This window comes from Cladosporium halotolerans, assembly GCF_011745625.1.
Source record: "Cladosporium halotolerans strain TM138-S3 chromosome Unknown Sca6, whole genome shotgun sequence".
Classification (NCBI taxonomy): domain Eukaryota; kingdom Fungi; phylum Ascomycota; class Dothideomycetes; order Cladosporiales; family Cladosporiaceae; genus Cladosporium; species Cladosporium halotolerans.
In genome coordinates this window covers 702309-729842 of record NW_027191457.1, presented here as the reverse complement: position 1 = coordinate 729842, position 27534 = coordinate 702309, and the positions used below count along the sequence as shown (strand labels likewise).

Here is a 27534-nt window from a genome sequence, read left to right as displayed (position 1 = left end):
ATACGTACATTTTCAGCTCCATCCACCGTGCTACAGGCTTAGCTGTGGTATGATATCTTTGCACTGTCGTTGGCCGTACGAGCTTCCAAGATGCGAGCTGATGCGAGAGGTTCAGTCCATCACACACACCAGCTTTTATCAAATCTCCTACAACCTCAAGACTACTTCTCCACTCGCACATGTCCATACACCAAAATGGAGGAAGTCTTCTCACCGCAAGCCTTAGTCCGATCTTTCAGCTCCAATATGGAAGATCCACACGGAAGTCAGCTCAAACACATCATCTCGGGCACTGCTCAGCCTGATCAGAACGTCAAACGTGATTGGCAGGCGTATTTCGAGACCTGGCAGCCGAGTGCAGAGTATCGCCATACTTTCTTTGATGGGCTAGAAACCGGAACTGACGAGGCTTAGGGAGCTCCAGCGTGCATCTTTACGTGCAGAGGGAGTGCGTCTGTTCAAGGCATGGAAGGAATTCCAAGAGCGACTAGGGGCAAGACATCTTATCAAAGCGAATCAGCCGGCGCCTAACGTCAACGACATCGTGCAGTTCATAGCTGAGATGTCCGCCAAATGGGAAAGTGACCGCAAGAGTGGCAAGTATGGACGGACCAAACAGTATTTCCACAAATTCTGCGCGGAGCTCAACTCGCATTCCAACTTGCTGGAGTTACTGCCGGCCGGTAGTGAATATGTGTCGCTGTTCACCGGGACTCTCAACTCGATAATCAGAGCAAGCGTCAACCACGAAACCATCGCTCTCGGGCTTTCCAGAAGTCTGAGTGAGCTGACGAATATCGTCGCAGAGTGCAAGATGGTCCGTCATTTGTACGACACGGAAGGAGTCCAGATGCTCATCGCCAACCTGTACGCTCACATCTTCCTCTTCCTCAAAGATACCATGGAGTGGTATCTTGACAAGCAGTGGAAGCGCATCTTGCGGTCGCTCCGCCAGGACTTTTACGAAGACTTCAAGGAGCAGCTGTCGGACATAAGGGTGATCGCCAACCAGATCAAGCACCGGAGTGACATGGGTCTCTCAGCAGAGCAGCGCGTGACTCGATTGACCGTCGAACAGATCAACGCTGATTTGAGGGCCTTTACCAGTGATCGTGCTGGAGAGACTGCAGAGCTGCAGGACTCCGTTCGTAAACTTGAGCAAAGGATTGCGAACGATGAGCGCCGGAAGCAGACTCTATTGCTGGAGAGTCCTGAGAAAATGGAATCGCTGGCGGCGTTTATAGTAAGCCACATGGTGGAACTCCTAGAAGGGCGAGCAGTTGAGTGGATCGAACAGAGAAAGATTCTCGCAGTCAAGCCGGAAGACGAAATGTACAGCCCTATCAACCCAGTCGAAGCATCGCCCACTAGACTCGCGCTGCAGGGCTCCGTCGGCAGGGAGGAATATCTGGCAGCTTCCCGCGACCTCGAGCTACACTTCGACTCCCACCAAATCAGACGTCATGTGGAGCTCGGGGCACAAGTGTCTGTCTCCCGAGAGGTCTCTAATCGCCTCCGATCGTTTGTCTCTGACGGGCATGAGCCTGTACTTGCTATGGCTGGATCTACATCTTTAGACCATCACGGTCTCAGCACTATGGCCAAAGTCGCTGCCAGCTTCGTCGGACATGCAATTGATATCGGTCTGCCGACTATCTCCTGGTTTTGTGAACTCTCTCGTGATGTGAAGGTGAACAACGGACTCACAAGAGAGGCGGCAGCACTGATCTCCATGACATATGCCCTTATTCGGCAGCTGATTGAGATACTTCCTCTGAGGCTCGGCGTCCCACTTGGGGTCAGCACCGACGACCTCGTGAACTTGGGCAAGACGGGCATGACGAGCGAGACTTTGTCGATGTTTGAAACCGCGTTGAATTCACTCGCGCAGTTGATTTCTCAGATTGACGTGACCACATTCATCGTGATTGACGGAATACAATGGCTAGACGACGTCAGCACCAGCCCTTATCTGAACGAGCTCATCAAGGTCCTTGTGCGTGCGGCTGCGGACAATCATCAAGCAAGGGGTCAACAGCGACCGGTGGTTCGGGTACTACTCACAACGACTGGGCGCTCGCGTTCACTGCTAAGGGCGCTGGAGAGTAATATGTACCTGCTAGCGGACAGAGCCTCTCGACAGCGAGAACGCAGAACTGGCAGTCGTCTGGCGTGGTAGTCCGCAGTGATGCCATTTCTCAAATGGAGGGCAATACTTTGCATCGATAAAAAGCAAAATCTGACAATCTTGAAGTTTTTCCCGCCGGAGCTCGCACCTGAGCTATTATGCCTTGTGACACCTCATCCTTCAATCATCCTCTGCCACAGGTGCCATCTGCGCCTGCATGCTCTCGACTTGTGCCTTGAGAAGCGCGATCTCATCGTCTTTTTCGATGATGGCGTTGTTGGCAGCTTCGAGCTCTGACCTGAGCTGGTTGACATCCTCATTGTTGTTCTCGACATTGGCTTGCTGAGTCGCCTCCTCGAATCTGGCATTCGCCTCAGCGATTGCATCTTGTTCAGATATTCCGGCCGCGAGACGCTCAATGTAGCCCATTTGTCTGGGGCGTTTGGTTCGGTTAAAGAAGTGGCTCGGAGAAGCTCGGCGCTTACGCATAGCTGCCTGGGCCATTGGTGTTGATGAATCCACACCGCTCCCCGATGCCCCGCCCGAGAGGGTCACGTCGAAGATGCTGGAGAATTCGCCGTCCTCGTCCTCTTCAGGTTCTTCTTGTTCCGGCTCGTCGTCCTGCTCCACCCACATGCTTTCCTTAGCTGCAGCTGCACCAATAGGTGCGGTGGCAGAAGCAAAGCTGAAATCGAATCCGCCCGGTGTAACTGGTGCGGTCACGGGTCCTCTACCGATACCAATACCGCCAAATAGCCTGCTCCTGTCTTTGACCCAGGGAGGGCTCGGGCTGCGTCGGAGGAAGGTATTGACGCGAGGGCGGTATTTGCCTTTAGTCAAGCTTGCGGATTGCGCCCCGTTACGAACGAGGAGTTCGGGAGCAGTGTACTGATTGTGTTGTTTCGGCTTTTCAGGTGTGTCGTCGATGGGCTCGGATTCTTCTGCCGCGCGCGGAAGTTCTTGGTAGAAAATAGGCGTGAAGTCCTTTTCGCCAAAGAAGTAGTACGGTGGTACCTTCGCGCTGTTGCTGGTCTTGAAGGAGTGGTACTTGTCGGTCTCAGCTTCGGCATCCTCGTCTTTGACGGCCGCTCGGCCACGATGAGGACGGCGATGACGGATGTTCGCCTGGCCGCTGAAATCGTGCGACCATCGCTTTGCAAGTTGGGCGCGTGGGATGTTCGAGTTGAGAATCTCCCAAACGGCGCGGTCATCGAGGATGACATTGCTTGGCGGCTCGTTAATGCGAGCAGTGAACGGACCAGGCGATAGCTGTGGCATGGTTAGCACTTGATATGCGTTCTCGGATGCAGGCAAAATTTTGCCGGGAGAATGGACGCTGCGAGGGCCCGAGGGGAGAACCGCAGTATGACTGACCTGATAAAGGCGCCAGCGCTTGTCTAGTGGAGCTACTGGACCCTTACGTTCGAAGTGATCATGCTCAATGTCGCCATCGCCGTCCCCTGCTGTTGGTTAGTTTTTGCTAAAACATCATCATGCGCTGGACAAGCCTTACCTGGACGCCATATCTCCCGCTGCGTACCGCTGTGCGGATCACGCCAGTATCGACGATCGGTCGTTTTTGGATCGAGCAATTCCTCACTCTCGCTATTCGCGGCTGTCCGCCTGCTGGCCTCGAGTGTCGCATTGGCAATCAAAGTTTGCTTTAGCAACTGGCCTGGTTGCGCTTCGACTTCAGCCATAGCGCTGGTGGTTAGAATGGGATGTTGTACCGGTAGTCTCCCGGCTGTGTTGGGTGGTGTGTCAACCTTCTCGGATTCAAAGGTTGAAGATTTGGTCGGAGCGCGCGAATACGTCGCTCCGTGATCACATGCAGCGGCTAAGCATGGGCTGATCTTTGACTGGTCGCTTGGATTTGAACGGGTTGTGAAGAAGAACATGTGGTCTAGATGTGAGGTGAATGCATAAATCTGAAATGTACTTTCTTACTGTGGATGTTAAGCCGACGCGACTCGAGTCGGGAATCACTACAGTGTCTGCTCGCTAGTATCGTCTGCGCCAAAAGTACCCCTCTGTACTCCTTACCGCAAAAAGGATATCTTTTTCGCAAGTTGTTGCCACAACCAGGATGCCACAAACTCCGAGTGAAGAGTTTATTCTTGATCGCGGAACAAGAATCCCCCATCGTGAATGTCCTTCTCGACCTGGAACGCCTCAAGGAGGATTTCGATTGCGACTGCCAGGCTATCAATACGGATTGACAGACCCTCGGCCGAACAAAAGCTCCTCGTCAATTCAACTAGGTGCAAAGTTCTCTCGCGTGATGAGTCGCCTACTCGTTGAAGTTCGCAGGCGGACATAAGCGGAGAGGAGGTGCCAAGGTCGAGTTTCCGAGATCGCGCTAAACTGTATTCGAGGATGACTTAGTTCGACATATGATTGGCCGTGAGCCCAGGACAAACTCTCCCGCGACGACTGCAGCATCATCGACCTCGACGCCTCACCACGCCACCACTCTCCACTCCACACCTTTACCAGACACCTTGCTGGGGAGTTACGAAGGCGACGAAGCCGAACATACGAACTCGACAAGCACCAGCATTGGCCGCCATCACAATGCTTTCCGCGCCGGCCAAGACCGCACTCCGCTCCTCCGCCAGCGCGAGCACCTCCCTCAACAAGGGCGCAGTCCGCGCGCTCTCTACCGCCGCCGCATCTCAGCCCGCGACTCCCGCGCAGGATGGCCAGCAGAAGCGTGGCATGGCCACTGTCCAGGACGCACCGCCCGTCCACCGCGAGCGCGGCCTGAAGGACCAGGACCGCATCTTCACCAACCTTTACGGCCACCACGGCGCCGACCTCAAGAGCGCGATGAAGTACGGTGACTGGCACAAGACGAAGGAGATGGTTCTGAAGGGCCACGAGTGGATCATTTCGGAGATCAAGGCCTCCGGTCTCAGAGGACGCGGTGGTGCCGGTTTCCCCAGTGGCATGAAGTGGTCGTTCATGAACCCCAAGGGCTGGGAGCAGGGAAACACCCCCAGATATCTTGTGGTCAACGCCGATGAGGGTGAGCCCGGTACTTGCAAGGACCGTGAGATTATGAGGAAAGACCCGCACAAGCTCATTGAGGGCTGTCTGGTTGCCGGCCGTGCCATGAACGTAAGTCAAGTCCTAATGAGGTTTGCGGGTGGAACAGAAAGCTAACATTCTCTCAGTGCACTGCTGCGTACATCTACATTCGTGGTGAGTTTTACCACGAGGCGTCTGTCCTCCAGCGCGCCATTCAAGAGGCATACCAGGCCGGCCTGATCGGTAAGAACGCTTGCGGATCTGGCTACGACTTCGATGTCTTCCTCCACCGTGGAATGGGTGCCTACGTCTGCGGTGAGGAGACTTCCCTCATCGAGTCTCTCGAGGGCAAGCCCGGCAAGCCCCGTCTGAAGCCTCCTTTCCCTGCTGCCGTTGGTGTCTTCGGCTGCCCTTCCACTGTCGCCAACGTTGAGACCATCGCTGTCGCCCCCACGATTCTTCGCCGTGGCGCTGGCTGGTTCAACTCTTTCGGTCGTGAGCGCAACGCTGGTACCAAGCTTTTCTGTATCTCCGGTCACGTCAACAACCCCACCACAGTTGAGGAGGAGATGTCCATTCCCCTCAAGGAGCTGATCGACAAGCACTGCGGTGGCGTCACTGGCGGCTGGGACAACCTGAAGGCTGTCATCCCCGGTGGCTCCTCTACGCCCATCCTCCCCAAGAACATCTGCGACGACCAGCTCATGGACTTCGACGCGCTCAAGGACTCCCAGTCCGGCCTCGGTACCGCGGCCGTCATCGTCATGGACCAGTCGACCGACGTCGTCCGCGCCATCGCCCGCCTCAGCAAGTTCTACCACCACGAGTCTTGCGGCCAGTGCACGCCCTGCCGCGAGGGCTCCAAGTGGACCGAGCAGATCATGCACCGCTTCGAGACCGGCACCGCGCGCCAGCGCGAGATCGACATGATGCAGGAGCTCACCAAGCAGGTCGAGGGCCACACCATCTGCGCCCTCGGCGAGGCCTTCGCCTGGCCCATCCAGGGTCTGATCAGGCACTTCAGGCCTGAGCTTGAGGCGAGGATTCAGGAGCACGCGAGGACCAACGGCGGCGAGGCGCTCGCGGGTGGCTGGCAGCACGATGCCGGTAAGAAGGGCATGCTTATTTCCCCTGGCATGTAAGGTTAGACGGGCATGAAGTGTGTTTTTGTGAAAGAGCATCATGTACAGTGCTAGAGGTGGAAAAAGGGACCGAATTTTTCTTGTGTAAATATGGCGGCTTTTATTTGGCGTGTAGGCTGCGTATCACTTTTTGAAAGTACCGACTGTTCTCAATCTCCTTCGCACGATTGCTCGAGAGTTGTCTGGTCTAGACTGCGGACAAGATTGTAGGGCACCCAAGGTGGCAACAAGAAGTGACCGTGTGATTTGATGTGGAAGCGTCAGACTTGGAAAACCTTTCGTTGCATTGCAACAGAGCCAATGATACAGAGACTACCCTATGCTCGCTACCGGGCGCTACCTATGCACACACAAGGAAATAACCAAAAAAAGAAAAGAGACGTATGACGAATTAAAACCCGTGGCGTGGTCTCCTCCGTCAATGAGGCTCATTCTGCGAGAGCATTCCAGCTCCGTGCGCCGACCCAGCTAAACGCCTCTGACGCCTGGGTGTCCTACGATTATTCTTTTTCAGAAAGGTAGGAAAAGTATAATGGCGGTGCAGAGACCGCTTCGCGCTGCGTGGCAACAGTCGCGGTGGGTAAAGTGAGGCCTGTTTGACTTGAGCCAGGTGGTGGTGCACCAGGCCCATGATGAAGGCGCAGGGAGCCGGGACTCGGCTCTTTCCCTTGGCGGCCGAAAATTGAAACACTTAAATCACTCTAAGGGTTGCCGGCAGGGTATGGTCTCGGAACGTCACCACCGCCTTGACCGCCAGGCTGTCCACCGACGGGTGGCGGAACTCCGATGGCTGGCGGCAAAGGCACGCCGGGAAGCTTGACCGGTGTGTCCGAGCTGGCCTTTAGCTTATTGGGGAGCTTCTCGCCTCTAATCACCTTTTCCATCTCTTCTTTATCAAGGGTCTCGTACTCGACCAAGGCGGTGGCCAGCCTGTCGAGTTCTGTGCGCTTCTCCGTAAGCAGCTTCGTAGCGCGGTCCTTGCCGGCTTCGATAATGCGGCGAACCTCAGTCTCGATTTGCTTCTTGGTCTCGGTTGACAAACGGTTGTAGTTAGTCGCAAGGTCAATGTTACCGAGCAATTCACTCATACCCGCCTGGGTCACCATGTGGTAGGCCAGGTTGGTCGCCTGCTGGATGTCGCTCGAAGCGCCCGTAGAAACGCCATCATCACCGTAAATGAGCTGCTCGGCAACCTTGCCGCCCATGCACACGTCAATGCGCGCCTCGAGACCCTTCTTGGTCTCGCTGACCTTGTCCATTTCGGGAAGCTGGAAAGTGATACCAAGAGCGTGACCGCGAGGCATGATAGTGGCTTTGTAGAGAGGATCGCAACCTTCAGTGAGGAGAGCAACGAGGGCGTGGCCACCCTCGTGGTATGCGGTCATGATCTTGTCCTTCTCTTGAATCACAGCACTGCGACGCTCCGCACCCATCATGATCTTGTCCTTGGCCCAAACCATGTCTTCTAGAGAGACCTGAGCGGCCTTGCGCTTAGATGCATGAACAGCGGCTTGGTTGACAATGCTTTCGAGCTCAGCTCCAGAGAATCCAGGGGTACCGCGTGCGATGATCGAGGCGTCAACGTCGGTGTCAAACTTGATGTTCTTGAGGTGGTGCTTGAGGATAGAGATGCGGCCACGGACATCAGGCAAGGAAACGGCAACGTTGCGGTCGAAACGGCCAGGGCGAGTAAGAGCCTTGTCGAGAGATTCGGGGAAGTTTGTCGCGCCAATGATAATAACGCCGGAGTTCTGTTCAAAGCCGTCCAATTCGGTGAGTAGCTGGTTCAAGGTCTGCTTGGCGTAAGCTGCGTCGCGCTCGTGGCGCTTGCTTCCCACCGCGTCCAACTCGTCGATGAAGATGATAGCAGGGCTCTTCGTGCGCGCGTTGGCGAAAAGCTCGCGGACGCGCTTCGCACCAACACCGACGTAGACCTCGTCGAACTCGGAGCCAGACATATAGAAGAAGGGGACCTGAGCCTCGCCGGCAACGGCGCGAGCCAGGAGTGTTTTACCAGTACCAGGGGGTCCAGCCAGCAAGACACCTTTCGGCATCTTGCCGCCAAGCGTGCTGAAGCTCTCCGGGGACTTCAAGAACTCAACAAGCTCCTGAAGCTCCTCCTTCGCCTCGTCGCAACCGTGAACATCGGCAAACCGAGTGGTCTGCAGCTCAGGCTTGGTCTCGGCATTCTGTGCGCCTCCAGTCTTCTTCATGAAACCAAGAGCTTCAACGAGAAGAGTGAAGATGACAAGACCGACGTAGACGACAAAACCGAAGATGAGAATGAACTTGACCATCCTGAAGACAAAGGCGCCTAGGCTCTCGTCAACCACGACGTGGAGGGGTTCCGATTTGTTTCCAGATCCAGCGCGAGCAGTAACTCCAACATTGCCGCCAGAGTGCTTTGCGGCGACCGCTTGTCCAATAGCCTGAAGTTGTTCGTTGCTAATCCCGTTGCCTTGCCCTGTCTGCGTAATACCATTGCCGACTGCGCCGCTCTCGGTCGCGCCGATCTGCTGCAGAGCTTTCTTGTAGACGTTGTCGCAAGCGGTGTTGGTGGCGAAGCGTCCAGTGTTGTAGCGTTCGACGACAATCTCGGGCATGTTGGAGCGAAGTAAGGCAGAGTAGAAGGCATTTTGCGCAGTGGCGCTGGCCGGATTGTTATTCGCGGTCTGCTCCATGTATGCGAGCATGTTGCGATTTGCCGATGCTCCCCAAGAGGTGCCGAAAAGAGTGCGCTGCTGGACCTGGCCGAGAATGGGAGACCTGATGGCGACTTTAGACAGAGCAAGCGGGCTCTTGTTCGAAGCAGTGGAAACCGAGCGGCGGGCAGAGAGGAGGGTACGGGCGAGGGGCGCAATGGGGCGCATGGGCATATTCCGTTGCGCTCCTCTCATGGCGATGCGCGGGAACATCTCGCCGACAGAGGTAGTGGCGGCCATGATGGCTCACTTCGCGGTGCAAGCCGCCGAGTCGTTGTCGAGGGCGCCCAGCCGGTGGGGTGGCGAGAGTGAGGGTTGCGGTCTCTGCGCAAACGACAGCGATGTGGGTGTCTCTGTAGCGAGGGAAAAACAGTGTGTGGGAGGTGGTTGTGTCGCAGCGGCGACGTGAGTCGGTGGTGAGAGGTACAGTAGTACAGTGTCAGTCCAGACGTTGGCCGCTGCGCTCGGCGGCGGCAACGGGAATGCGAGCGTCATGGGCCTGTCGACGCCATCGACTTCCGCGCGCTTCTAGGGCCAACCCTAACCCTTAAACCTTCTTCACCCAAGGAACAATCCCGCTTGCTCGCAGTCATGGCCTCCATAGATATTCGCACAAGTCACTTTCACGAGCTAATCGGGTGTGAATGATTCCTCTTATAGCCTGGTCCTCTGCTAGTAGGTATACGCCCTGTTATTTGCTGGCTACTTGGTTCGGGCGCATTCTTGAGTAGCAACAGGCTAGAGAACAGGCTTGAGGGCCAATACTCGAGGTGCTCCGTCAGTGTCGCTGGGCTTCGCACCCGGACCGTGGTATTCGGTGTTTTGGACAACAGGCTTCCTCTCAGGAGTGAAGTGAGTAAGTCGGCGCCGAATTTCTGCGCGCCTCGCAAAGTCTCCTGGCACGTGGGAACAATACTAAGGCCTTGTCACGCACGCGACCTTGCATGGGCACATATATCTCATGCAACCAAGGCGCCATCGACCTCACAAACGCTCCGTCAAGTTTCCTCCTCGAAAAGTCGTACCTATGTCACCCAAAGCAGACGACGCGCTGGACAATCTACTCATGGAGAAGGCGAAGATCGTCGAGCTTTCAGACTCCGAAGAGGGCGGCCCTCCATTTCCTGGGAGCCACCTCAAGCGAGACGTCCACCCTTTGCCGCCATGGCTCACATCGCCAGCTTTGAACTTGTTCCCTGAAGAATATGCCACAGCATCGTCGGATGCCTTCAAGAAAGTTCGAAACGAATGTCTGCCTCACCTCCTGGGAGAGGACAACCAAAATCTACCGCTGAACAAGTATGGCCTTCCCCACCTCAGGCGTGAGCAGCACATCAACTTCCTGCACTCAACCCTCGGAAACCTGCCGGCACCTTACGTTGCTCTTGATGCTGCTAGACCATGGCTGTTTTACTGGGGATTCTCCGGCCTGACTGTCCTCGGCGAGGACGTGATGCAATACCGGCAGCGTCTAATCGAGACTGTGAGGCCAATGCAAAACCTACAAGGTGGCTACGGAGGTGGTCACGGTCAGTTCAGTCACTGTGCCGCGAGCTATGCCTGCGTTCTTTCACTCGCTATGGTCAACGGTTTGGAAGAAGTAAACAGGAACACGATGTGGCACTGGCTAGGAAAGATCAAGCAGCCAAATGGTGGTTTCCGCATGGCCGAGAATGCCGAGATGGACATTCGCGGAGCCTACTGCGCCTTCATCATGATCACCGTTCTCAACCTTCCACTCGAGCTCCCGCCTTCTTCGCCAGCCCGCCACGCGGGTCTAAAGACATTCGACGACGGATTAGGAGAGTACATTCGATCGCTACAGACGTACGAAGGTGGTATCGGTGCCACCCCTGGAGACGAAGCACACGGCGCTTACGCTTTCCTTGCCATGGGTTGCCTCAGTATGATTGACGCTCCCAACAAGATTATCCCCAAATACATCGATACTTCTGCTCTGCTTCGCTGGATGGCGTGCCAGCAAACCCAGCCGGAAGGCGGCTACGCAGGGCGCACGAACAAACTTGTCGACTCGTGCTACAGCCAATGGATCGGTGGTACATGGGCGCTGTTGCAAGCGGCTTTTGGCGCGGGCGAGCAAGAATCGTCGGAGAATGTGTGGAACAAGCAGGCGCTGGTGCGATATCTGCTCACGTGCGCCCAACAGCCCGGCAAGAAGGGTGGTATGAGAGACAAGCCCTCGGCCAAGCCAGACGGATACCACACTACCTACGCCCTTGCGGGTCTTTCGGCGGCTATGAATCACTACCATTACGATACCGAGGCGCCGACGAGGTCCGAGAGTGGGCGATTGACTAGTGGGTTCAATTGGAGTGGGAAGAGCCCGACGCCGGAGAAGATGGAGAAGTTGGGCGTTGAGGAAAGTGATCTTGTAGGGTACGTGCATCCGGTGTACGTGATGCCTTTCAAGGTGGTGGAGAACTTCAGCACAAAGTTCGAGAAGGGTGGGTTTGGAAAAGAGTGAATTGTGTGAGTGCATTGGACTAGCGACGCAGGGCCGGTTGGATACGGACACATTGGACGCGGTATGAACAGCATTACGAAATCTCAAAAGAACAAGCCTTTGGCTGCCGCTTGAGTCTGCACTACGCGCCTGTCGCTTCATCAATCACTTTTCTTTGTGTCATGGCAAGGATGGCCTTTAGGGCTGAATACAGATGTCTTGGTAAGAATGCTTGACGCGATGAGGATGCTTGGCAAGAGATCCAACCATCATGGTCAAAAACGCCACCTACATCGTGTACAATTTTCAACAGGTAGGTAAAGATCTTCAAACTCGGCATTGGATTTACCAGCATCTCATCTGCATTGTAACATTACCCCACGGGGTGCACTATCGTCCGTTGCAAAAACACCGGGTATCTCGGAATCGCCTTGGCAGTGAGGAGAGCGAGCTTCACGCGCGACATCGGCCAGCCCAGGAGCCCAAACCACCATTGACCAGAACCCAATTGTCAGCCCTGGCAAGCGCTAAAGCTTACGGCTGCCTCTCAAGGATACACGGGCGCCGATCAGTAGCTTTCGAATGCAACTCACCTGCGCCTGACCGTCGAGACAGTGGTTTTTTCGCGTGATGGCGGGTGCGTCGGCGCGCGACTTTGAGGATTCCGACCACCTCTATAGCGGGGAAACAGGCCTTACAAAAGACTCCTTGATCACCGAGGCCGAGATGTTTGAGCCGCAGCCGCGTTTCTTGCAGTCTGAGAGTCGTCGGCCTTGGTACGAACGCATCAGCAAAAAGGCACTCTTCTTTGGCCAAGTTGTTCTTTTCGCAGTCGTTATTGTGCAATTCATTATGCTGTACCGCAGCTATGCTTTGGCTGCTGCAGCGGCGGCGGAGCTCGTTGATGCAGGCGTGGTGAGAAGGCAGAGCGCTTCGGCGGCAGGTTCGTCGCCGACGAGCAATGTGCCTGATTACCTGGTAACAAAGCCAATGCTTTTGCCTGGTGAGTGGATACAAGAAACATCAGAGACGAAACAAGAGCTGATTGGAATGACAGGTCCAACTCCTACTGGCGAGCCAGCTTTTCTTGCGCAGACGAACCCTGCGCCTTTCGCGTCAACTACCTACGTTCCTCCTCAGCCACTGGAGACGCAAGTGCCCATTGAAGGGCAGGTTGGCGATGATGAGAGCATCTTCCACAAGCATGGCCAGCTGAGCCATTACTTCTCCAATCCGAAAGGCTTTGGCGTGCAGGAGCATTCTTTACCAGAGAATGCTTCCATTATCCAGCTTAACATGTTGTCCCGGCACGGTGCACGTTATCCTACCGCAGGTGCTGGCGTGGAGCATTTGGCTGCAAAGATCAAAAACTATACCACAGGCGTGCTCGGTGATGTCACTTTTACTGACGACCTCAGCTTTATTAACCATTGGGACTACAAGCTCGGCCAAGAGATCCTTGTGGGCGTGGGCAAGGCGGAGCTCTTTGAGTCTGGCACCCTGCATCAATATTCGTACGGCCACCTTTACCCGAACGATGGAAAGATTGTGGCCAGGTCTACTACTCAGCGTCGTATGATTGAGTCGGCCGAGTATTTCCTGGCCGGGTTCTTCGGCCTCGAGTGGACGAACAACGCGACTTTAGTCCTTGCGCGGGAGAATTTGACGGGTACCTTCAACAACTCTCTTACGGGATATCAAAACTGCCCTAATGCAAACAACTACCGAAGCCTCGGCGGGTCCAACGCTACCAAGGAATGGACCGGCATATACCTTGCCAACGCTACTGAACGTTTGCGCGCGCAAGCTCCCGGCTTCAACTGGACCGTCACAGATAGCTACGATGCCCAGTCGATGTGTGCCTACGAGACCGTCGCCCTGGGTTACTCTGCCTTTTGCGGTCTGTTCAATTACGAAGAATGGGAGGGTCATGAATACTCCATCGACCTTGCCTTCGCAGGCAACAATGCATTCCAGTCCCCTACTGGCCGCGCAGTCGGCATTGGCTACGTGCAAGAAATCCTCGCCCGTCTGCAGCACCACGTGATCTCTTCTCCCACCGCACAGATCAACGTCACGCTCGACAACAACCCCGAGACCTTCCCGCTTAACCAATCCCTCAACTTCGACTTCTCCCACGACACGAACATTATGGGCGTCCTCACCGCCTTCGGTTTCACTCAATTCGCCGGCCTCCTTCCTCAAGATCACATGCCGTCAGACTACGCTCTCAGAGTCTCGCACCTGACGCCGTTCGCAGCCCGCCTAGATATGGAGATTATCAAGACGCCTTCTCCGCTTTCCGGCGACCGATCTAAAGGCGCTGTGTACACCGAAGGCTCGGAGACGAAGTACATCCACTTCGTTCTGAATCAGCGAACGCTGCCGCTAGGCTTGAACTTCCCAGAGTGCGGCGATCGAGATGATGGGTGGTGCGAGCTGGAGACTTTCCTGAAGGTCCAGGAGAGCAGCTTTGATAAGGCGCAGTATGAGTACGCTTGCTTTGGAGACTATGAGGCGACGCCTTATGGCTCTATCACTGATGGTGCACCAATTGATCGCCCATTGGAGGCATGAATGCGGGCGGGCACTTGTTTAGGACATGTTTAATAGATCTTTAGACATTTCCTCGGGACCTTGTGGTACTGTGGAGCAACTATTCCGCGCGGGAAGATGAACGTTCTTGTACAGATCTTCGACTACTATCGAGCAGACTACTATGTCAATCATGAGACTGAAGTCCTATGATAGGGCCTGTGAATATTCAATACTTTCTTGCAGGCTTTGGATTCAATATGCTAAGCGAAAAGTGTGGTTGTTGTGACCCAGCGTTTATTAACTTTGTAGATGTGGCTGCTGGCGGTTGCTCATGAGCGAGATCATGCAGACACACGTCCGGGTTGCTCTAGGGTTGATCTACCCCACCGAAACCAGTTGAGAAAATATGAGAATTGCATACGTAGCACAATTGGTCAGGCGGTGAGGCAAATATTCGGACGGATTCTTATCAAACCAAGAAGAATGAAGAAGCATTAACCCAACCCTAACCCTACGTACCCCAGACGGTGTCAAGGCCGCCAACACCCTTCCGACGTCATCTCTTCTCCACGCAAACCGCATGTTTCATCGACAACCAACCGATTTCCGTCTCCCAAGAGTGATGAGGCTTTAAGGCCCTGCATGCGCGTGTGGTCATGCAGGATCTTTGTTTGCTCCCCGGGGCGCTTGAGGCGGGATATCACACCTCGCCAAGGTCTTTGTATCCGTCATCGTCTGCCTTCGTTCTTCACTGTTTCTTGTGACATTCACTCTCGTCGCCACCGCGTGTGTACCACGCACATGCTTCATGGACTGTGCCACTGACCTGCTGGCAGCGTCACGCGGCTTATACATTGTGTTACCTATCTGAGCAATTTCTTCCAAGGCCATTCTCGCACCTTTACTTGCATCAGTATTATTCCCCGATAGTTTTCAATACTACAAGAGCGTCTGCACAGCCTACGCTTTCTTCCTCCGCTCCTTTCGACGAAACCACATTGCCCAAGATGATTTGGATCGCGGCTGCTATCATCGCAGCCCTCATACCTCCCACGGTCTCGCTGGATCTCGACGTCGCCTCGGCTCCTTCGATCCGGAATGCCTCCTCCTCGCTCGCGTTCAATTTGATGTCATACTATAACACGAACTCGACAGGCACACCGCCCGAGAATGTTGGGACACTTCCTCAGCCTCTATACTGGTGGCAAGCTGGTGCCATGTGGGGAGGGCTCGTGGACTACTGGGCATACACCAAGGATACCAGCTACAACCCTACGATCACACAGGCCCTGCAGGCACAAGTCGGGCCTGATGACAACTACATGCCGCCTGCCTATTTCACCTCCCTAGGCAATGACGACCAAGCCTTCTGGGCTCTTGCCGCTCTTTCTGCTGCCGAGCACGATTATCCATCGCCTGGCCCCGATCTCCCGCAGTGGCTTGCCCTTGCAGAAGCAGTATTCAATACTCAGTGGCCGCGTTGGGAGACTGATACATGCGGTGGTGGACTGAAATGGCAAATTTTCGAGTCCAACAAAGGCTACTTCTACAAGAATACGGTCTCCAACGGTGCATTCTTCCAGATCGCCGCGCGCCTCGCCCGCTACACCGGAAATCAAACCTACGTCGAATGGGCAGATCGCGCCTGGGACTGGATGACCGCGATCGGGTTGTTTGACGGCCAGTACAACGTCTTCGACGGCACCGACGAGAAGATCAACTGCACCGAGCTGGACCACACGATGTGGTCATACAACCCCGCGCTCCTGATCTACGGCACGGCAAACCTCTACAACTACACCAACGGCTCTGCCATCTGGGAAGAACGCACGTCCGGACTCCTGCGCGCGACCATCAGGAACTTCTACAGCATGGAGAACGCCACGAACGTCCTCTTCGAGCAAGCCTGCGAGCCCTACAACACGTGCAACAACGACCAGTACTCCTTCAAAGCCTACGCGTCGCGCTTCCTTGCCAAAACAGCCGTACTCGCGCCTTACACTCTTCCCGCCATCCGCACGCTGCTCACGGCCTCCGCCGAAGCCGTGACGCTAGCCTGTTCATCAGGATCCGACAACGCGACCTGCGGACAGAAATGGTACGTGGGCGGCTTCGACGGCAACGCGGGGATAGGGCAGCAGATGTCTGCTCTCGAGGCCGTGCAGGCTCTACTTCCTGTCCTGCCGCCGGCCATGAACGCGAGCAATACCAGCAGTTTCAATTTGCAGGACTGTGTGCCTCGCACCGGGCCGAACGTCACTATTGCTGTTCGCGAAGTGACCAGCACGTTTGCTGTTGAGCATCCGACTGGGACTGCTGCTAGCCCGCCTGGACAGCGGCCGGGAGCTGGCAGCGGCGGGAGGTCTACGAGTAATGGCAATGGAGAGAGCGCGGCGTGTTTGCAGGCGAGGACGGAGCTGGGTCTGAAGGTTGCGTTGCCAGTTGTGGCGGCTGCTGCGGCGGAGATTGGAGGGTTGGGTTGAGAATTGATCGGTCAATAACGGCGAATGCGTTCAATGCCTGTGCAATGTAGATGGCGAGTGCATCCGACTGGGTAGTACACAGCACCGACAGGATGCAGACAGTCTAGGTAGCGACTGATTAGAGGAATGGATGAGCTGGTCTCAATTGCTCGCGCGTCTCTGTGCTGTCTTGCCGTTTTCGACATGGATACTGGTCCGGCGTCATCGGTAGAATCATAAGCCGACGTGCCGTCGAAACACAGAAAATCGCGCATCAGTGTATGCAGAATTAGTAAGCCAAGCAAGTTACGCATCTCCAACAGCAGGCCCATGTTGAGGACGAGAATGCAACCGCTTGGTCCGCACGAACACAGTCGAGCGTGGTGTGAGTGCGGCCGCGCGCGGTGCCCCAGTGTACTTTGTGGTGTTCGGAAAGAGTTCATCCTCGCTAGCCACTACTCCAGGGCGCCGTGCAGGATGCACGTACCGAAAGTGTAAACTGTAGTGGATAGTTCGCCTCGTGGCTGCATGACATAACCTCTATGACTTGCATTGCTGCAGTTGTTGGCGAGTACCGACTCCTGCCCCGGAGAGCTCCGGTTCAGCAATGGGCCGGGCAAAATGCTGATGATGCAGAGAACATCATACTCGGCGCCTCCAAATCTTGCTTCCATTAGCCTCGTTGATCGTGATCAGGAGTCGCGAGGTTGGGAGCGTCCACACGGGCCGAGCACTTGCCGTGCATACGAAAGCGGACAAATGCCTGCATCTAATTCTCCGCCCCCTGATATCCGGCGGCACAACATCGGATAATGCGCCAGCAACCACCAGAGCGGCTTTTGAATTCCAAAAGCTTCGTCGTCATCCTCGAGGTCGTGCTCTTCACTTAGGGCAGGCCCCAGAAACTCCGCGTTCTCGCCTCCGCGAAAGAACATGCACTCCGCACCGCACTGCCCCATGGATCGAGTCAAGACAACCACAGCCAACCTCTCGCTGAAGGGTTTGGGTTGTTCGTGACCATTTCACTTGACTCGCTATCAATTGATGAGAATGACGTGAAAGCGGCCAAGACACAGCTTTACATACAGTGTTCTCCGTCGACTCTATACCGGACCGGAAGTAGCCGACTCTTGTAGCCGGACACTTCCCGAGCATGTTTCTTGGTTTGAATAAGACCAGTTCTTGGCCACCACCTTCCCCACCGTCGTCTCCGCTCGGGCGCTCTAGGGCCTCAGCCCAACGTCGGGGCTGCGTCTGAATCGAGCTTCTTGAATGTGCCGATCATCGTTGGCGACGGCTTCTACTCCTCTCTTCGGGTCAACTATCGTCCCACTATGCATGGAGCCTTCACTTTTTAGAGTACACCGTGCTCACAACTCGCTCGAGTTTCGATCCACCGTGACGGCTCGCCTGGCCGTTGACCCGATGGAGGCACAGTTGGCGTTGCAGTGTGGAGTATGCCCTTATTGTTGTTCGCCTCACATGGAGAGCTTTGCTGTCAAAAGATGTCACGCTGCATGCTTGACCGCTTAGTACTCTCTCCTGTGGCTCTTCTCCAGACCTTCTAACATTCTGCTCTCCGGCAAATGGAGGAAGAGTAGAGTCCGTCCTCAAATCACGTTGGAGTCGTTACTTGACGCAGCAGAGGCACCGAGATACCATGCAAGCGAAGAAACTGAACTACCTCTTCGCCAATCTGGCAATATCCGAGCCGGGTACCAAAGCCCGCCAAAGACATTACCAGTATGACTCGAGTCAAAAAAAGTATCCACTTTCTCCTCGTGTACTTGTGCGGGTTCTCCGCTTTCGAACCCTGTAACCCCAGCATGCACCACGCGAGTGGATCTTCATTGCGTCGCGACCCCGGCCACCGCAGTCGTCGTCCGAGGGATTAGACTTTCTGCTGTCTCGAGACGGTGGCTTTGCGTGGGAAGCTTTGCTTAGGGTTGCACATTTTGGAGGTCCTCATAACTTTTTCACCCAGACCATGCCAAGAGCCGCGGGAAAGGCAAGGCCCATCATGGCACGACCACTGTTGTGCGGTGCCCATCCCGTCATATTCGGCAATTGATCTCGCGAACGCAGGGGTTAGGTCCGATCGCTCTGGAAAGGTATAAGAAGGGCTGATCCCCGTTGAACATTGGAGTAAGTCAAGCCAGTCTATCTTCAAGACAATTCACAATGGCCTCTCTCTTGCCTCTGGTATTGCCTTTGCTCCTGCCTAGCGTCAATGCTCAGGCTTACGACTCTGCAGAGCGTGGCTCGGATGCCTTCAGCTACGTCCAGCCTCTGAACACTACTATCCTCGGACCCTACGGACACTCTCCAGCTGTCCTTCCTTCACGTACGTCTGGAGGATTCAAAATACTGGAAACGAGCAACAAATGCTGACACAGTTATAGCCAACGCGACTGGTGTCGGAGGATGGGAGGAAGCCTTCGAGAGGGCTAAGGCCTTCGTGGCCGAGCTTACGCTCGAAGAGAAGGCCATCATGGTTACGGGACAACCGGGTCCCTGCGTTGGAAACATTGAGCCCATTGAGAGGCTTGGATTCAACGGTCTCTGTCTTCAGGACGGACCGCTCTCAAACCGTGTCGCCGACTATGTCAGCGTCTTCTCTGCCGGTGTTTCTGCCGCGAGCACTTGGGACAAGGACATTCTCTTCGAGAGAGGTCTCCTTATGGGCAAGGAGTTCAAGGCCAAGGGCGCTCACGTTGCGCTTTCGTAAGTTGCTCCAGGAAACGGGCATCGTGCAATTGCTGACAGCCGAATAGGCCCGTTGCTGGACCTTTGGGACGCTCTGCTTACTCTGGACGCAATTGGGAGGGTTTCTCCCCCGACCCTTACCTGACTGGTATCGGCATGTACCAGACGATCATGGGACACCAGGCTGCTGGCGTGCAGGCTACTGCTAAGCACTACATTGGCAACGAGCAGGAGACTCAGAGGAACCCCACCTACAATCCTAACGCTACCCTGAACACTGTTGTCCAGGAAGCGCTTTCCAGCAACATCGACGACAGGACTATGCATGAGCTGTACCTGTGGCCCTTCGCTGACGCCGTCAAGGCTGGCGCCGCCAGCTTCATGTGCGCCTACCAGAGGCTGAACGGCTCGTACGCTTGCGAGAACTCCAAGGCTCAGAACGGTATCCTGAAGACTGAGCTTGGCTTCCAGGGCTACATCATGTCTGACTGGGGTGCGGTCCACTCTGGTGTTGCCTCCGTTGAGGGTGGCCTCGACATGAACATGCCCGGAGGACTTGGCAACTACGGTACTGTTACCGGTGTTGGCTCTTACTTCGGTGGCAACATCACTGCCATGGTCAGCAACGGCACCGTCCCTGAGTCCAGAATTGACGACATGATCACTCGTATCATGGCTCCGTACTACTTCCTGGGCCAGGACAAGGACTACCCTACCGTCGACCCCTCCACTGGCTACCTGAATACCTTCTCGCCCATCGACACCTGGCTCCGCGACTGGAACCTGACTGGCCCTTCCAGCAGGGACGTCCGCGAGAACCACGGCGAGCGCATCCGTCAGCACGGCGCAGCTGCTACCATCCTCCTCAAGAACGAGAACAACGCTCTCCCGCTCAAGGCACCCAAGTCGATTGCGATCTTCGGCAACGACGCCGCCGAGCCTACCCAGGGTCAGCTCAACCAGCAAAACTACGAGTACGGTACTCTCATTGCTGGCGGTGGCTCGGGTACTGGCCGTGCTACTTACCTTGTCACCCCTCTCGTCGCTATGCAGGAGCAGGCCAAGGAGGACAATGCTCTGGTCCAGTACTGGCTCAACAACACTCTGATTGCCAACTCTGACGTCAGGTCTCTTTGGATCCCCAAGGAGCCGGAAGTCTGCGTCGTTTTCCTGAAGACTTGGGCTGAGGAGGCTGCTGACCGTGAGTCCCTCAACGTCGACTGGGACGGCAACGAGGTCGTCAAGTCCGTAGCCGACGTCTGTAACAACACGGTCGTCGTCACCCACTCCTCTGGCATCAACCTCCTTCCGTTCGCCGACCACCCCAACGTCACCGCCATCGTTGCAGCCCACTTCCCTGGCCAGGAGTCCGGCAACTCTATCGTCGACATTCTCTACGGCAAGGTCAACCCCTCCGGCAAGCTGCCCTACACCATCGCCTTCAACGGCAGCGACTACAACGCCCCTCCCACCACCGCCATCAACACCACCGGCATCGACGACTGGCAGTCCTGGTTCGACGAAAAGCTGCACATCGACTACCGCTACTTCGACGCCGAGGACATCGCGGTGCGCTACGAGTTCGGCTACGGCCTCTCGTACACCACTTTCAACGCCTCCGGCATCAGCGGCGCCGCCGCCAGCGAGTCCATCACTTCCGAGCCCGAAGACCTCCCAATCGTCCCTGGCGGCAACCCCGCCTACTGGGAGACCGTCTACACCGTCAACGCGACCGTCTCCAACTCCGGCGCCGTTGCCGGTCACGCCATCCCGCAGCTCTACGTCTCGCTGCCGTCTTCGGCGCCCGAGGGCACTCCGGTGCGCCAGCTGAGAGGTTTCGAGAAGATCTACCTTGAGCCTGGTGAGGAGCAGACTGTTTGCTTCGAGCTCATGCGCCGTGATCTGAGCTACTGGGACGTCGTTTCGCAGCAGTGGCTGATCCCGACTGGAAGCTTTGGCTTCGACGTCGGCTTCAGCAGCAGGGATCTTAGGGATCGCATGGAGGCTACTGTTGTGAGCAGCTAGATTTGACGAGTTATGATTCTGACCTTTGGGTGAAATAATACTAGACGAGTAATGTCAGCTATGAAAAGTTCTTCCACCTAGGTTTTGTCAACATTCAATGATCACTGCGTCGATGAAAACAGGGGGCAGTCTGCCTGCAAAGAAGGAAGATTTAAGTGATTCGCATCAATACCAATATCTGGTCGTTCACAATACTAGGTCGACGGCCCTACCATCAGAGCTTCCTGTCTCCACAACGCTCATTCCTCGCGTCTTTCAAAGACACTGCGAATACCACTGGTTCGAAGCCCTGCAAGTGCTGCCGCTCTGGCAACAAGTCGGACCATTCCACCTGCATCACGAAGTCAGCCGAGTCCTCTCGAATTCCATTCGAACAGCATCTCAACATACCCTTGACCGCCACACTGCCCATACTTAGCACTGCAGCTGCCGCCCGCCGGTGGTGCCGTGGTCGTCGTGCCGGCGCTAGTCGTGCGCGTCGAGGTAGACTGCGGCGGCGGCTGCGACGTTGTCTGCCCGCCGCCGCCACCGCTGCTGCTGAGCTTGCTCCTGATGAACGTCAACGCCGCCTGCCCGTACACGGAGCCGTAGCCCTGGTGCACGTTGGCGTCGTTGCCCGTGCAGCAGTAGGGGTCCGGGCTGTCGCAGTAGGACTGGATTTTGCTTGCGGACTGGGAAGAAGTCTTCATCAGCAGCCGGTCTTGGAAGGGAGATGGCACAGAATCACTCACAGAGCAAGTGTAGCCCTGCGGACGCGGCGAGAAGCCCTGCGTGCGGCAGGAGCCGACCTGGTACGCGACGCCGTAGCGGTAGCGCGGGTTGCCCATCTCGATGACGGCTTTGATCTGGTTCAGAGCGGCGGCGCTGAAGGCCGGGCTCGTCTGCGAGTAGCCCTGGTTGGCGTCTGGGCCGCCGCAGAAGGCGTTGTCGGTGATCTGCGCGCCCTGCGAGTAGCCGACGATGACGAGCTGCGTGTTCGGGCAGCGCGTGTTGAAGGAGTTGACGGCGGAGGCGATGGCGGAGACGCCGGCGCGGACGGACGCGTCGTAGGTCGCGCCGCCGCAGGAGGATTGGCCGCCGCTGGGGGGAGGTTAGGGTTGGTCGGTGGGGGAGGGATGGAGGAGGGAAGGTTACCATGCTGGGTAGGAGATTGCTTCGGCGGTGGAGCCTGGGTAGGCATTGAGGACTAGGTTGACGACGGTCGACGAGCTGCCGTAGCCTGGAGGAGCAGTCGTCTCTCGGGCACCAAAGACGTGGACATTTGGGCAGTTGGATTGGCGTTCCTCGAGAGCGGCGAGAGGCGAGGCGCCACAGGTGGCGAGGAGGAGAGCTACAGCAGCAGCAAGTGATTTATGCATGGTTGCGGAAGAGGCCTTTGATGTGCACAGAAATATGCAGGTAGCAATCCGATCGTTCGTCGCTGGAAATCGTCTTTAGGCGAAGGCATGTCGTATATAAGGCCTATTGCTCCTTTGGTCCGACAGTAATAGGCTGGTAATACAAGGTGGTAGTAGGTTATAGATCCGCCACATCACCAGTCCTCATTTTCTCCATTCAGCCGTGAGATGAGGTGGCGTAGGCAATGAGTTGGATGCGGCAATAGCACATGGCCGGAGGTGACGGCTTGACCTTGATGCGTCGGCCTTGTGCAAAGCTTGCCATGGCCATGAGAGACATTATTAGGGTTGCCACATGGTTCGATGTCGTACTAGAGCCAAACAGATAGCATAGCAGCATATCCAGATTGCGCTTGGCCAAAGCTTTGATCCAGATGCGTCGACACTCCGTTTAGCCGGTCTCTGGGAACGGACATCAGCAAGTCTCTAGGGCTTAGGGCTGAGTACCGTGAGCGATGCAGAATAAAAGAAAGAGTACATCGAGTGTTGGAAAGCAGACGAACCATACTAGTCGTTCGTTTGGCCGGCTAAATTGGCGTGGAGGTGTCGACCTTCACCCATCGTATGCCCCTCGGTCAGGGCATTCGGACACGTAATCAAAAAAGCGATTTCAAGCTTGAAGTTCGATGAACGAGACTAGCATAGAGGTGTCCTTTGCAAGTTGTGGTAATAATCTTGTGCCGCCACGGTACAACACAGCTCAATTTATTTGAAACTAGGGCGGCTCGTACATGCTGCGGGGTTCTGCAAATACAAAGAAAGGTCAAAGTAGCCGATTGCTTAGATTGGCAAGTACGCTGCTTCCTATAGTTCCTAACTCCGATTGGCCCGTCTCAATCGGCAACCTTGATCAAACCTGAATGTCAGGGACATGTGACAATCCTTCAGACCAAATCGCCGCTCATGACAATGGTCACTTCCCTTTGAGAAGGCTGGAGAAGTCCTCCTTGCGAATCCACCCTTCGACATCGGTTAGTTTGTTCATATCGACACCGAACTCCTCACATCCCTTCGCCTCCGGATCGCCTCCGGCAAACCCAAGCTTCCTCCAAGCGTTGAATCCATCCTTGAACTCCCAAGCCAGAAACTCCGGCATTTCGCCAAAGTCGATTTCACGATCTTGGATCTTCAGCTCGACGCCTTGAATCTTCGCCCACGTGCGCCACAAATCACCGAATGTCATCGATTTGGCATACCCGATCATGTTCGCGCCAGCTGGCTCACGAACGAGGGCTTCGACGAAGAACCCAGTGTCATGAGAAGGATCAACCAACGGTGCACCAATATCATGATCCATGTCCTTCGGAATATCCATGGTGAACGTGCCGTCGGACTCCTTCCTAGGCCTCAGAGCCGGGTTCATCTTCCAGTTCTGAAGGTACATTCCGACTTGGAGGTAGCTCGTCTTCGCCGCTAAGTCAGGATGAGACTCCTTGATGTAGTCCGTGACGGCGGCTTTCGAGTTGAAGTGCAGGTTCCAGGCGAATTCCCCTTTGCTCCATTTCTTGATGTCGCTCAGCGTAGACCAGACGAAGCGGTCCAGAGTACCAGCGTGCCTTGCCGCGGCATCGGCGGCGTTCTTGCCTTGCTGTATCTCTAGATCTTCAGCTATCTGGTTCGGGTATCTGCCTTGCTTCTCGGCCTCTGCGTAGGTAGACGGATCGTTGAGGAACTGCCAGAAGTCGGTGTTGGCGAAGATGACGTTCGCGCCTTGAAAGGCTTTGTCCAGCGAGACAGGATCGTTGAGATCGGCGAAGATAAGGTCGATGCCCAGTTCGCGTAGGGGGGCATTGGAGGGCTTTTCGGGGTTGCGAGTGATGCCTCTCACTTTCCATCCACTCATTTTGGCGAAGTGACGGGCGACCGAGCCTCCCTGAAGACCGGTAGCACCGACAACGACGATAAGCTTGGAAGACATATCTGTACGTAGAGTAGGACACGGGTTGGGTGATACTTGTTTAGATTGCTCGAGAGATGAATGAGACAGGAAGAAATCCAAGCCTCACCGAGGGGCAATTTATACCTGGAGACCCAAGTCCGTTCGCAATCTGTCTGTCCAAGTGCATTTTTCGAGCGGCTTCGACATTGATGCTCTTGTTGTTCCGTTCCGACGTCTGGAGTATCGCTCAAACAATGGAAGGTCGGAGACGGGGATTGAACGCGGTCCGGTTCCGTAGAAAGCAGGCTGACACTTACCGACCAATCAACATAGAGACACATAGCCTGTGAGAAGTTCTGGTTCATGCAATCCTTCGGAATCGGAGAAAAAGGCGCATTTCACCTAGCCGTGAAGAGCGCAGATTGATCCTCCCGTGGTGAGCATTGTCAGCCACGCGGCGCAACTCACCACCAAGCTGCTCCGCTGTCGTCCGGACCTAAGTCTGATTCGGTTCCTTCAGCGCAGAAGACAGCCGTTAAACATCGTACTGTCAATATTCGCAGATGCGAGCTGGCTTGGCCTCTGGAAACTGTGTCTGGAGGAGTTACGATGGTGGCAGAGCTTGGGCAAGTGAAATGCCCTGCCCTGCCAAGCAACTCGAACAGGGGTCACGAACCGGCAGCTTTTCGATTGAGCCAGCTTTTTTGCCCATCTCTTACATCTATCGCCTAATCGCGTATGTGAAGAGAAGGGAGACCATCTGTAAATCATGATGCTACTTCCATTCTCCATGCGCAGCTTCATGTAATGGCGCTTTTGATATCCTCTTTCATATCTTCGATCGTCTCGAGGAAACGAATACGTCATCAACACGAGCACGTGACTGGCACAGTCGATTTGTTGAAGGCGGAGGCAACGTCCTTGGTGTGGTTGACACCTGACAAGATACTTTTCCTGAATCACATTCCTTGTTAAGGACCTTTTGAACAATTGGTAAATCCCAAATCCCGAACGACTTCCTCAATCGAACAGTTGCAACGATCATCAGGCTTCCGATGAAAATCGACCTCACTTATGACTATCTCGTCCGCCACATCGTTCCAGGCCCTCAATCGCTCTCCTGGTTCGTGCCGATAATCCTGCTACCAATAGCGCTGCTCATACCTCGTTCCGTCCTATCAAGATGGCAAAACATCGCTATATTCGTCCCGGTCATCGTTGGCTCCACCATCCACGCATGGATCGCCATGGGAAGCATTGACGTACCGACTATGGACATCTTACTCTGGGCTTTGTTCCTTCTCGTCTTCAAAGACCCGTGGACGGAGTTCGCTCAATTGAAGCCAAACGCGCAAGCCTCCAACACCACCGTCCAGCACACGAAACAACAACACGATCCAAAACCCACTCCAGGACCAACCAACAACAACTCCTACACCTCAACCCCCTACCCACCCACCCTCCGCGCCCGCCTCCCCTGGACCCTCAACCTCCTCACCTCCCTCACCCTCTCCAACTGGCACATCTCCCACCCCTCCCACGACAAACACCAACCCCGTCCCCCCGCCTCCCCGACCCGCACCGCCTTCCTATCCCACACCCTCTTCCACGCCCTCCTCGCCTACGCAACCCTCGACCTCACCTCCGCCCTCACAACCACAGACCCCTACTTCACCTCGCCCTCCGCCCCCCTAACCTCTCCACACCCCTTCCACCACCTCCCCCTGCCCTCCCCGATCCTCCGCCCCACGCTCATAGCCCTGCAATCGCACGCCCTCATCTCCTCCCTCCTCCCCCTCCCCTCGCTCGCTCTCCTCCCCACACCCCTCAGCCCGCACGCCCAGCCCCCCTACTTCGGCCCCGCCTCGGCCCTCCTCTCGCGCGGCCTCGCGGGCTTCTGGGGCGCCTACTGGCACCAGACGATGCGGTGGGTCGTTTCGGGGCCTGGGGTCGCGCTCGCGGAGGCTGCGGGCTGGGAACGGGGGAGCTGGAGGAGGAGGGCGGTGGTTGTTGCGAGTGCGTTTGCGTGCAGTGGGGTTGTGCATGCGGGGGTTGTGCCGCCGGAGCCGGAGCCGGTGGGAGGGGGACGGGGGGTTTGGGGGCTGAGGGGGTGCGTGGTGGGGTTTTTTGGGGTGCAGGGGGTGGGGGTGTTGGTTGAGGATGCGGTTAGGGGGATGGGGTGGGGGTTGAGGGGGTGGAAGAGGGGGGTTGTGAGTTTGGGGTGGTTGGCGGGGTGGTTTTGTGTTACGTTGCCGTTGCTTGGGGAGGTGGGGAGGGGTTTGGGGTGGTGGAGGGGGTGGTTGGTGCCGGTCAGTTTTTGGAGGGGGTTGAGGGGGGAGGGGTGGGTTGCTTGGGGATTTTTGAGGGAGCGATGGGATTGATGGTGGAGGGGAAGGGAGCGTGTTGGTTTTGATTTGGAGGTTTGTAGAACTGTAGATTTATATAGAGGGCTTATCAGGTGTGCTGTGCAACACCATTGAGTTGTAGATCCATGGGAAGGACGAATATTCTAGGATGCTGTGCGGAAGATTGTGCACCATTTGAGTACCGTTGATGGAAATGGTTTTAAGGCTAATCACCTCAAGAAGAGAATATTTCTTCGAAGACTCGTGACGTTAAATTTCATCAAAGAGCAACTCTTCCAACACTTCGGCCATGCTGACATACACTTCAACTGGAGACGTCTACAACAGCATATCACGTGATCTTCATCGCGACCTTCACACCTCAACTCGACTCGAAGCAGGCCTCGAACATCTCCATCTCAACCCCAACGAGATCTACAGATCACCCATCGGTACCCTACCTACCTACTCAATCCGTTGAAAGCCCAGAAGCCCATGAATCGTCCCGTCCACCTGCCCGAGTCCAACCCCGCTCGGCCTCAACAGTCGACGCAAGGATCTACTGCCCGTCGACCCATCAGCACATGGCGGTGTGAAGAAGGCGGCTGGAAATAGCGAACGAAGCTTTTGCGCAATCCGTATGTCGTGCAGCAAGCGGCAGCAGCGCTCACGCAAGAACTTCGATCGTGACGACAGAACAGAACAGAACGCCCCCG

General features: G+C 55.7%; 11 protein-coding genes across 11 annotated transcripts; 7 read left to right on the top strand and 4 right to left on the bottom strand.

Annotated features, from left to right (window-relative positions):
• Positions 1 to 13: 13 nt before the first annotated feature.
• WHR41_02591 (uncharacterized protein) lies at positions 14 to 2179 on the top strand (the record flags this gene model as incomplete). Its single annotated transcript, XM_069371197.1, has 3 exons — positions 14 to 47; positions 116 to 362; positions 415 to 2179. The coding sequence occupies exons 2-3, from the start codon at positions 196 to 198 to the stop codon at positions 2177 to 2179; spliced, it is 1932 nt and encodes a 643-aa protein (XP_069231845.1). The 5' UTR covers positions 14 to 47; positions 116 to 195.
• Positions 1467 to 4197, bottom strand: WHR41_02590 (uncharacterized protein). The gene is made up of 4 exons (XM_069371196.1): positions 3642 to 4197; positions 3503 to 3588; positions 2065 to 3397; positions 1467 to 1945 (listed from the first exon to the last, which is right to left on the bottom strand). The coding sequence occupies exons 1-3, from the start codon at positions 4024 to 4026 to the stop codon at positions 2309 to 2311; spliced, it is 1560 nt and encodes a 519-aa protein (XP_069231844.1). The 5' UTR covers positions 4027 to 4197; the 3' UTR covers positions 1467 to 1945; positions 2065 to 2308.
• Positions 4198 to 4556: 359 nt separating this feature from the next.
• nuo-51 (NADH-ubiquinone oxidoreductase 51 kDa subunit, mitochondrial) lies at positions 4557 to 6439 on the top strand. The gene is made up of 2 exons (XM_069371195.1): positions 4557 to 5248; positions 5305 to 6439. The coding sequence occupies exons 1-2, from the start codon at positions 4703 to 4705 to the stop codon at positions 6298 to 6300; spliced, it is 1542 nt and encodes a 513-aa protein (XP_069232021.1). The 5' UTR covers positions 4557 to 4702; the 3' UTR covers positions 6301 to 6439.
• Positions 6440 to 7001: 562 nt separating this feature from the next.
• On the bottom strand, positions 7002 to 9242 carry WHR41_02588 (uncharacterized protein; the record flags this gene model as incomplete). Its single annotated transcript, XM_069371194.1, has 1 exon — positions 7002 to 9242. One exon carries the CDS (start codon positions 9240 to 9242, stop codon positions 7002 to 7004), a length of 2241 nt encoding a protein of 746 aa, XP_069232022.1.
• Positions 9243 to 10029: 787 nt separating this feature from the next.
• On the top strand, positions 10030 to 11487 carry WHR41_02587 (uncharacterized protein; the record flags this gene model as incomplete). The annotated part of the gene is made up of 1 exon (XM_069371193.1): positions 10030 to 11487. One exon carries the CDS (start codon positions 10030 to 10032, stop codon positions 11485 to 11487), a length of 1458 nt encoding a protein of 485 aa, XP_069232029.1.
• Positions 11488 to 11795: 308 nt separating this feature from the next.
• On the top strand, positions 11796 to 14043 carry WHR41_02586 (uncharacterized protein; the record flags this gene model as incomplete). The annotated part of the gene is made up of 2 exons (XM_069371192.1): positions 11796 to 12469; positions 12524 to 14043. The coding sequence occupies exons 1-2, from the start codon at positions 12097 to 12099 to the stop codon at positions 14041 to 14043; spliced, it is 1893 nt and encodes a 630-aa protein (XP_069232030.1). The 5' UTR covers positions 11796 to 12096.
• Positions 14044 to 15011: 968 nt separating this feature from the next.
• On the top strand, positions 15012 to 16487 carry WHR41_02585 (uncharacterized protein; the record flags this gene model as incomplete). The annotated part of the gene is made up of 1 exon (XM_069371191.1): positions 15012 to 16487. The coding sequence occupies one exon, from the start codon at positions 15012 to 15014 to the stop codon at positions 16485 to 16487; it is 1476 nt and encodes a 491-aa protein (XP_069232027.1).
• Positions 16488 to 18476: 1989 nt separating this feature from the next.
• Positions 18477 to 21278, top strand: bglG (putative beta-glucosidase G). The gene is made up of 3 exons (XM_069371190.1): positions 18477 to 18810; positions 18869 to 19190; positions 19241 to 21278. Exons 1-3 carry the CDS (start codon positions 18648 to 18650, stop codon positions 21195 to 21197), a joined length of 2442 nt encoding a protein of 813 aa, XP_069232028.1. The 5' UTR covers positions 18477 to 18647; the 3' UTR covers positions 21198 to 21278.
• Positions 21279 to 21452: 174 nt separating this feature from the next.
• On the bottom strand, positions 21453 to 22555 carry WHR41_02583 (uncharacterized protein; the record flags this gene model as incomplete). Its single annotated transcript, XM_069371189.1, has 4 exons — positions 21453 to 21528; positions 21588 to 21868; positions 21929 to 22277; positions 22332 to 22555. The coding sequence occupies 4 exons, from the start codon at positions 22553 to 22555 to the stop codon at positions 21453 to 21455; spliced, it is 930 nt and encodes a 309-aa protein (XP_069232025.1).
• A 952-nt stretch (positions 22556 to 23507) lies between these two features.
• On the bottom strand, positions 23508 to 24512 carry WHR41_02582 (uncharacterized protein; the record flags this gene model as incomplete). Its single annotated transcript, XM_069371188.1, has 1 exon — positions 23508 to 24512. The coding sequence occupies one exon, from the start codon at positions 24510 to 24512 to the stop codon at positions 23508 to 23510; it is 1005 nt and encodes a 334-aa protein (XP_069232026.1).
• A 1016-nt stretch (positions 24513 to 25528) lies between these two features.
• Positions 25529 to 26854, top strand: WHR41_02581 (uncharacterized protein; the record flags this gene model as incomplete). The annotated part of the gene is made up of 1 exon (XM_069371187.1): positions 25529 to 26854. The coding sequence occupies one exon, from the start codon at positions 25529 to 25531 to the stop codon at positions 26852 to 26854; it is 1326 nt and encodes a 441-aa protein (XP_069232023.1).
• Positions 26855 to 27534: the final 680 nt, after the last annotated feature.

Coding starts and splice junctions, on each gene's coding strand:
- WHR41_02590 (XM_069371196.1), bottom strand. CDS start 4,026: ATGTTCTTCTTCACAACCCGTTCAAATCCAAGCGACCAGTCAAAGATC. Junction 3,589..3,641: donor GCGGGAGATATGGCGTCCAG/GTAAGGCTTGTC, acceptor AACCAACAGCAG/GGGACGGCGATGGCGACATT. Junction 3,398..3,502: donor AGCGCTGGCGCCTTTATCAG/GTCAGTCATACT, acceptor ACCATGCCACAG/CTATCGCCTGGTCCGTTCAC.
- nuo-51 (XM_069371195.1), top strand. CDS start 4,703: ATGCTTTCCGCGCCGGCCAAGACCGCACTCCGCTCCTCCGCCAGCGCG. Junction 5,249..5,304: donor TTGCCGGCCGTGCCATGAAC/GTAAGTCAAGTC, acceptor ACATTCTCTCAG/TGCACTGCTGCGTACATCTA.
- bglG (XM_069371190.1), top strand. CDS start 18,648: ATGGCCTCTCTCTTGCCTCTGGTATTGCCTTTGCTCCTGCCTAGCGTC. Junction 18,811..18,868: donor TCCAGCTGTCCTTCCTTCAC/GTACGTCTGGAG, acceptor ACACAGTTATAG/CCAACGCGACTGGTGTCGGA. Junction 19,191..19,240: donor GGCGCTCACGTTGCGCTTTC/GTAAGTTGCTCC, acceptor ACAGCCGAATAG/GCCCGTTGCTGGACCTTTGG.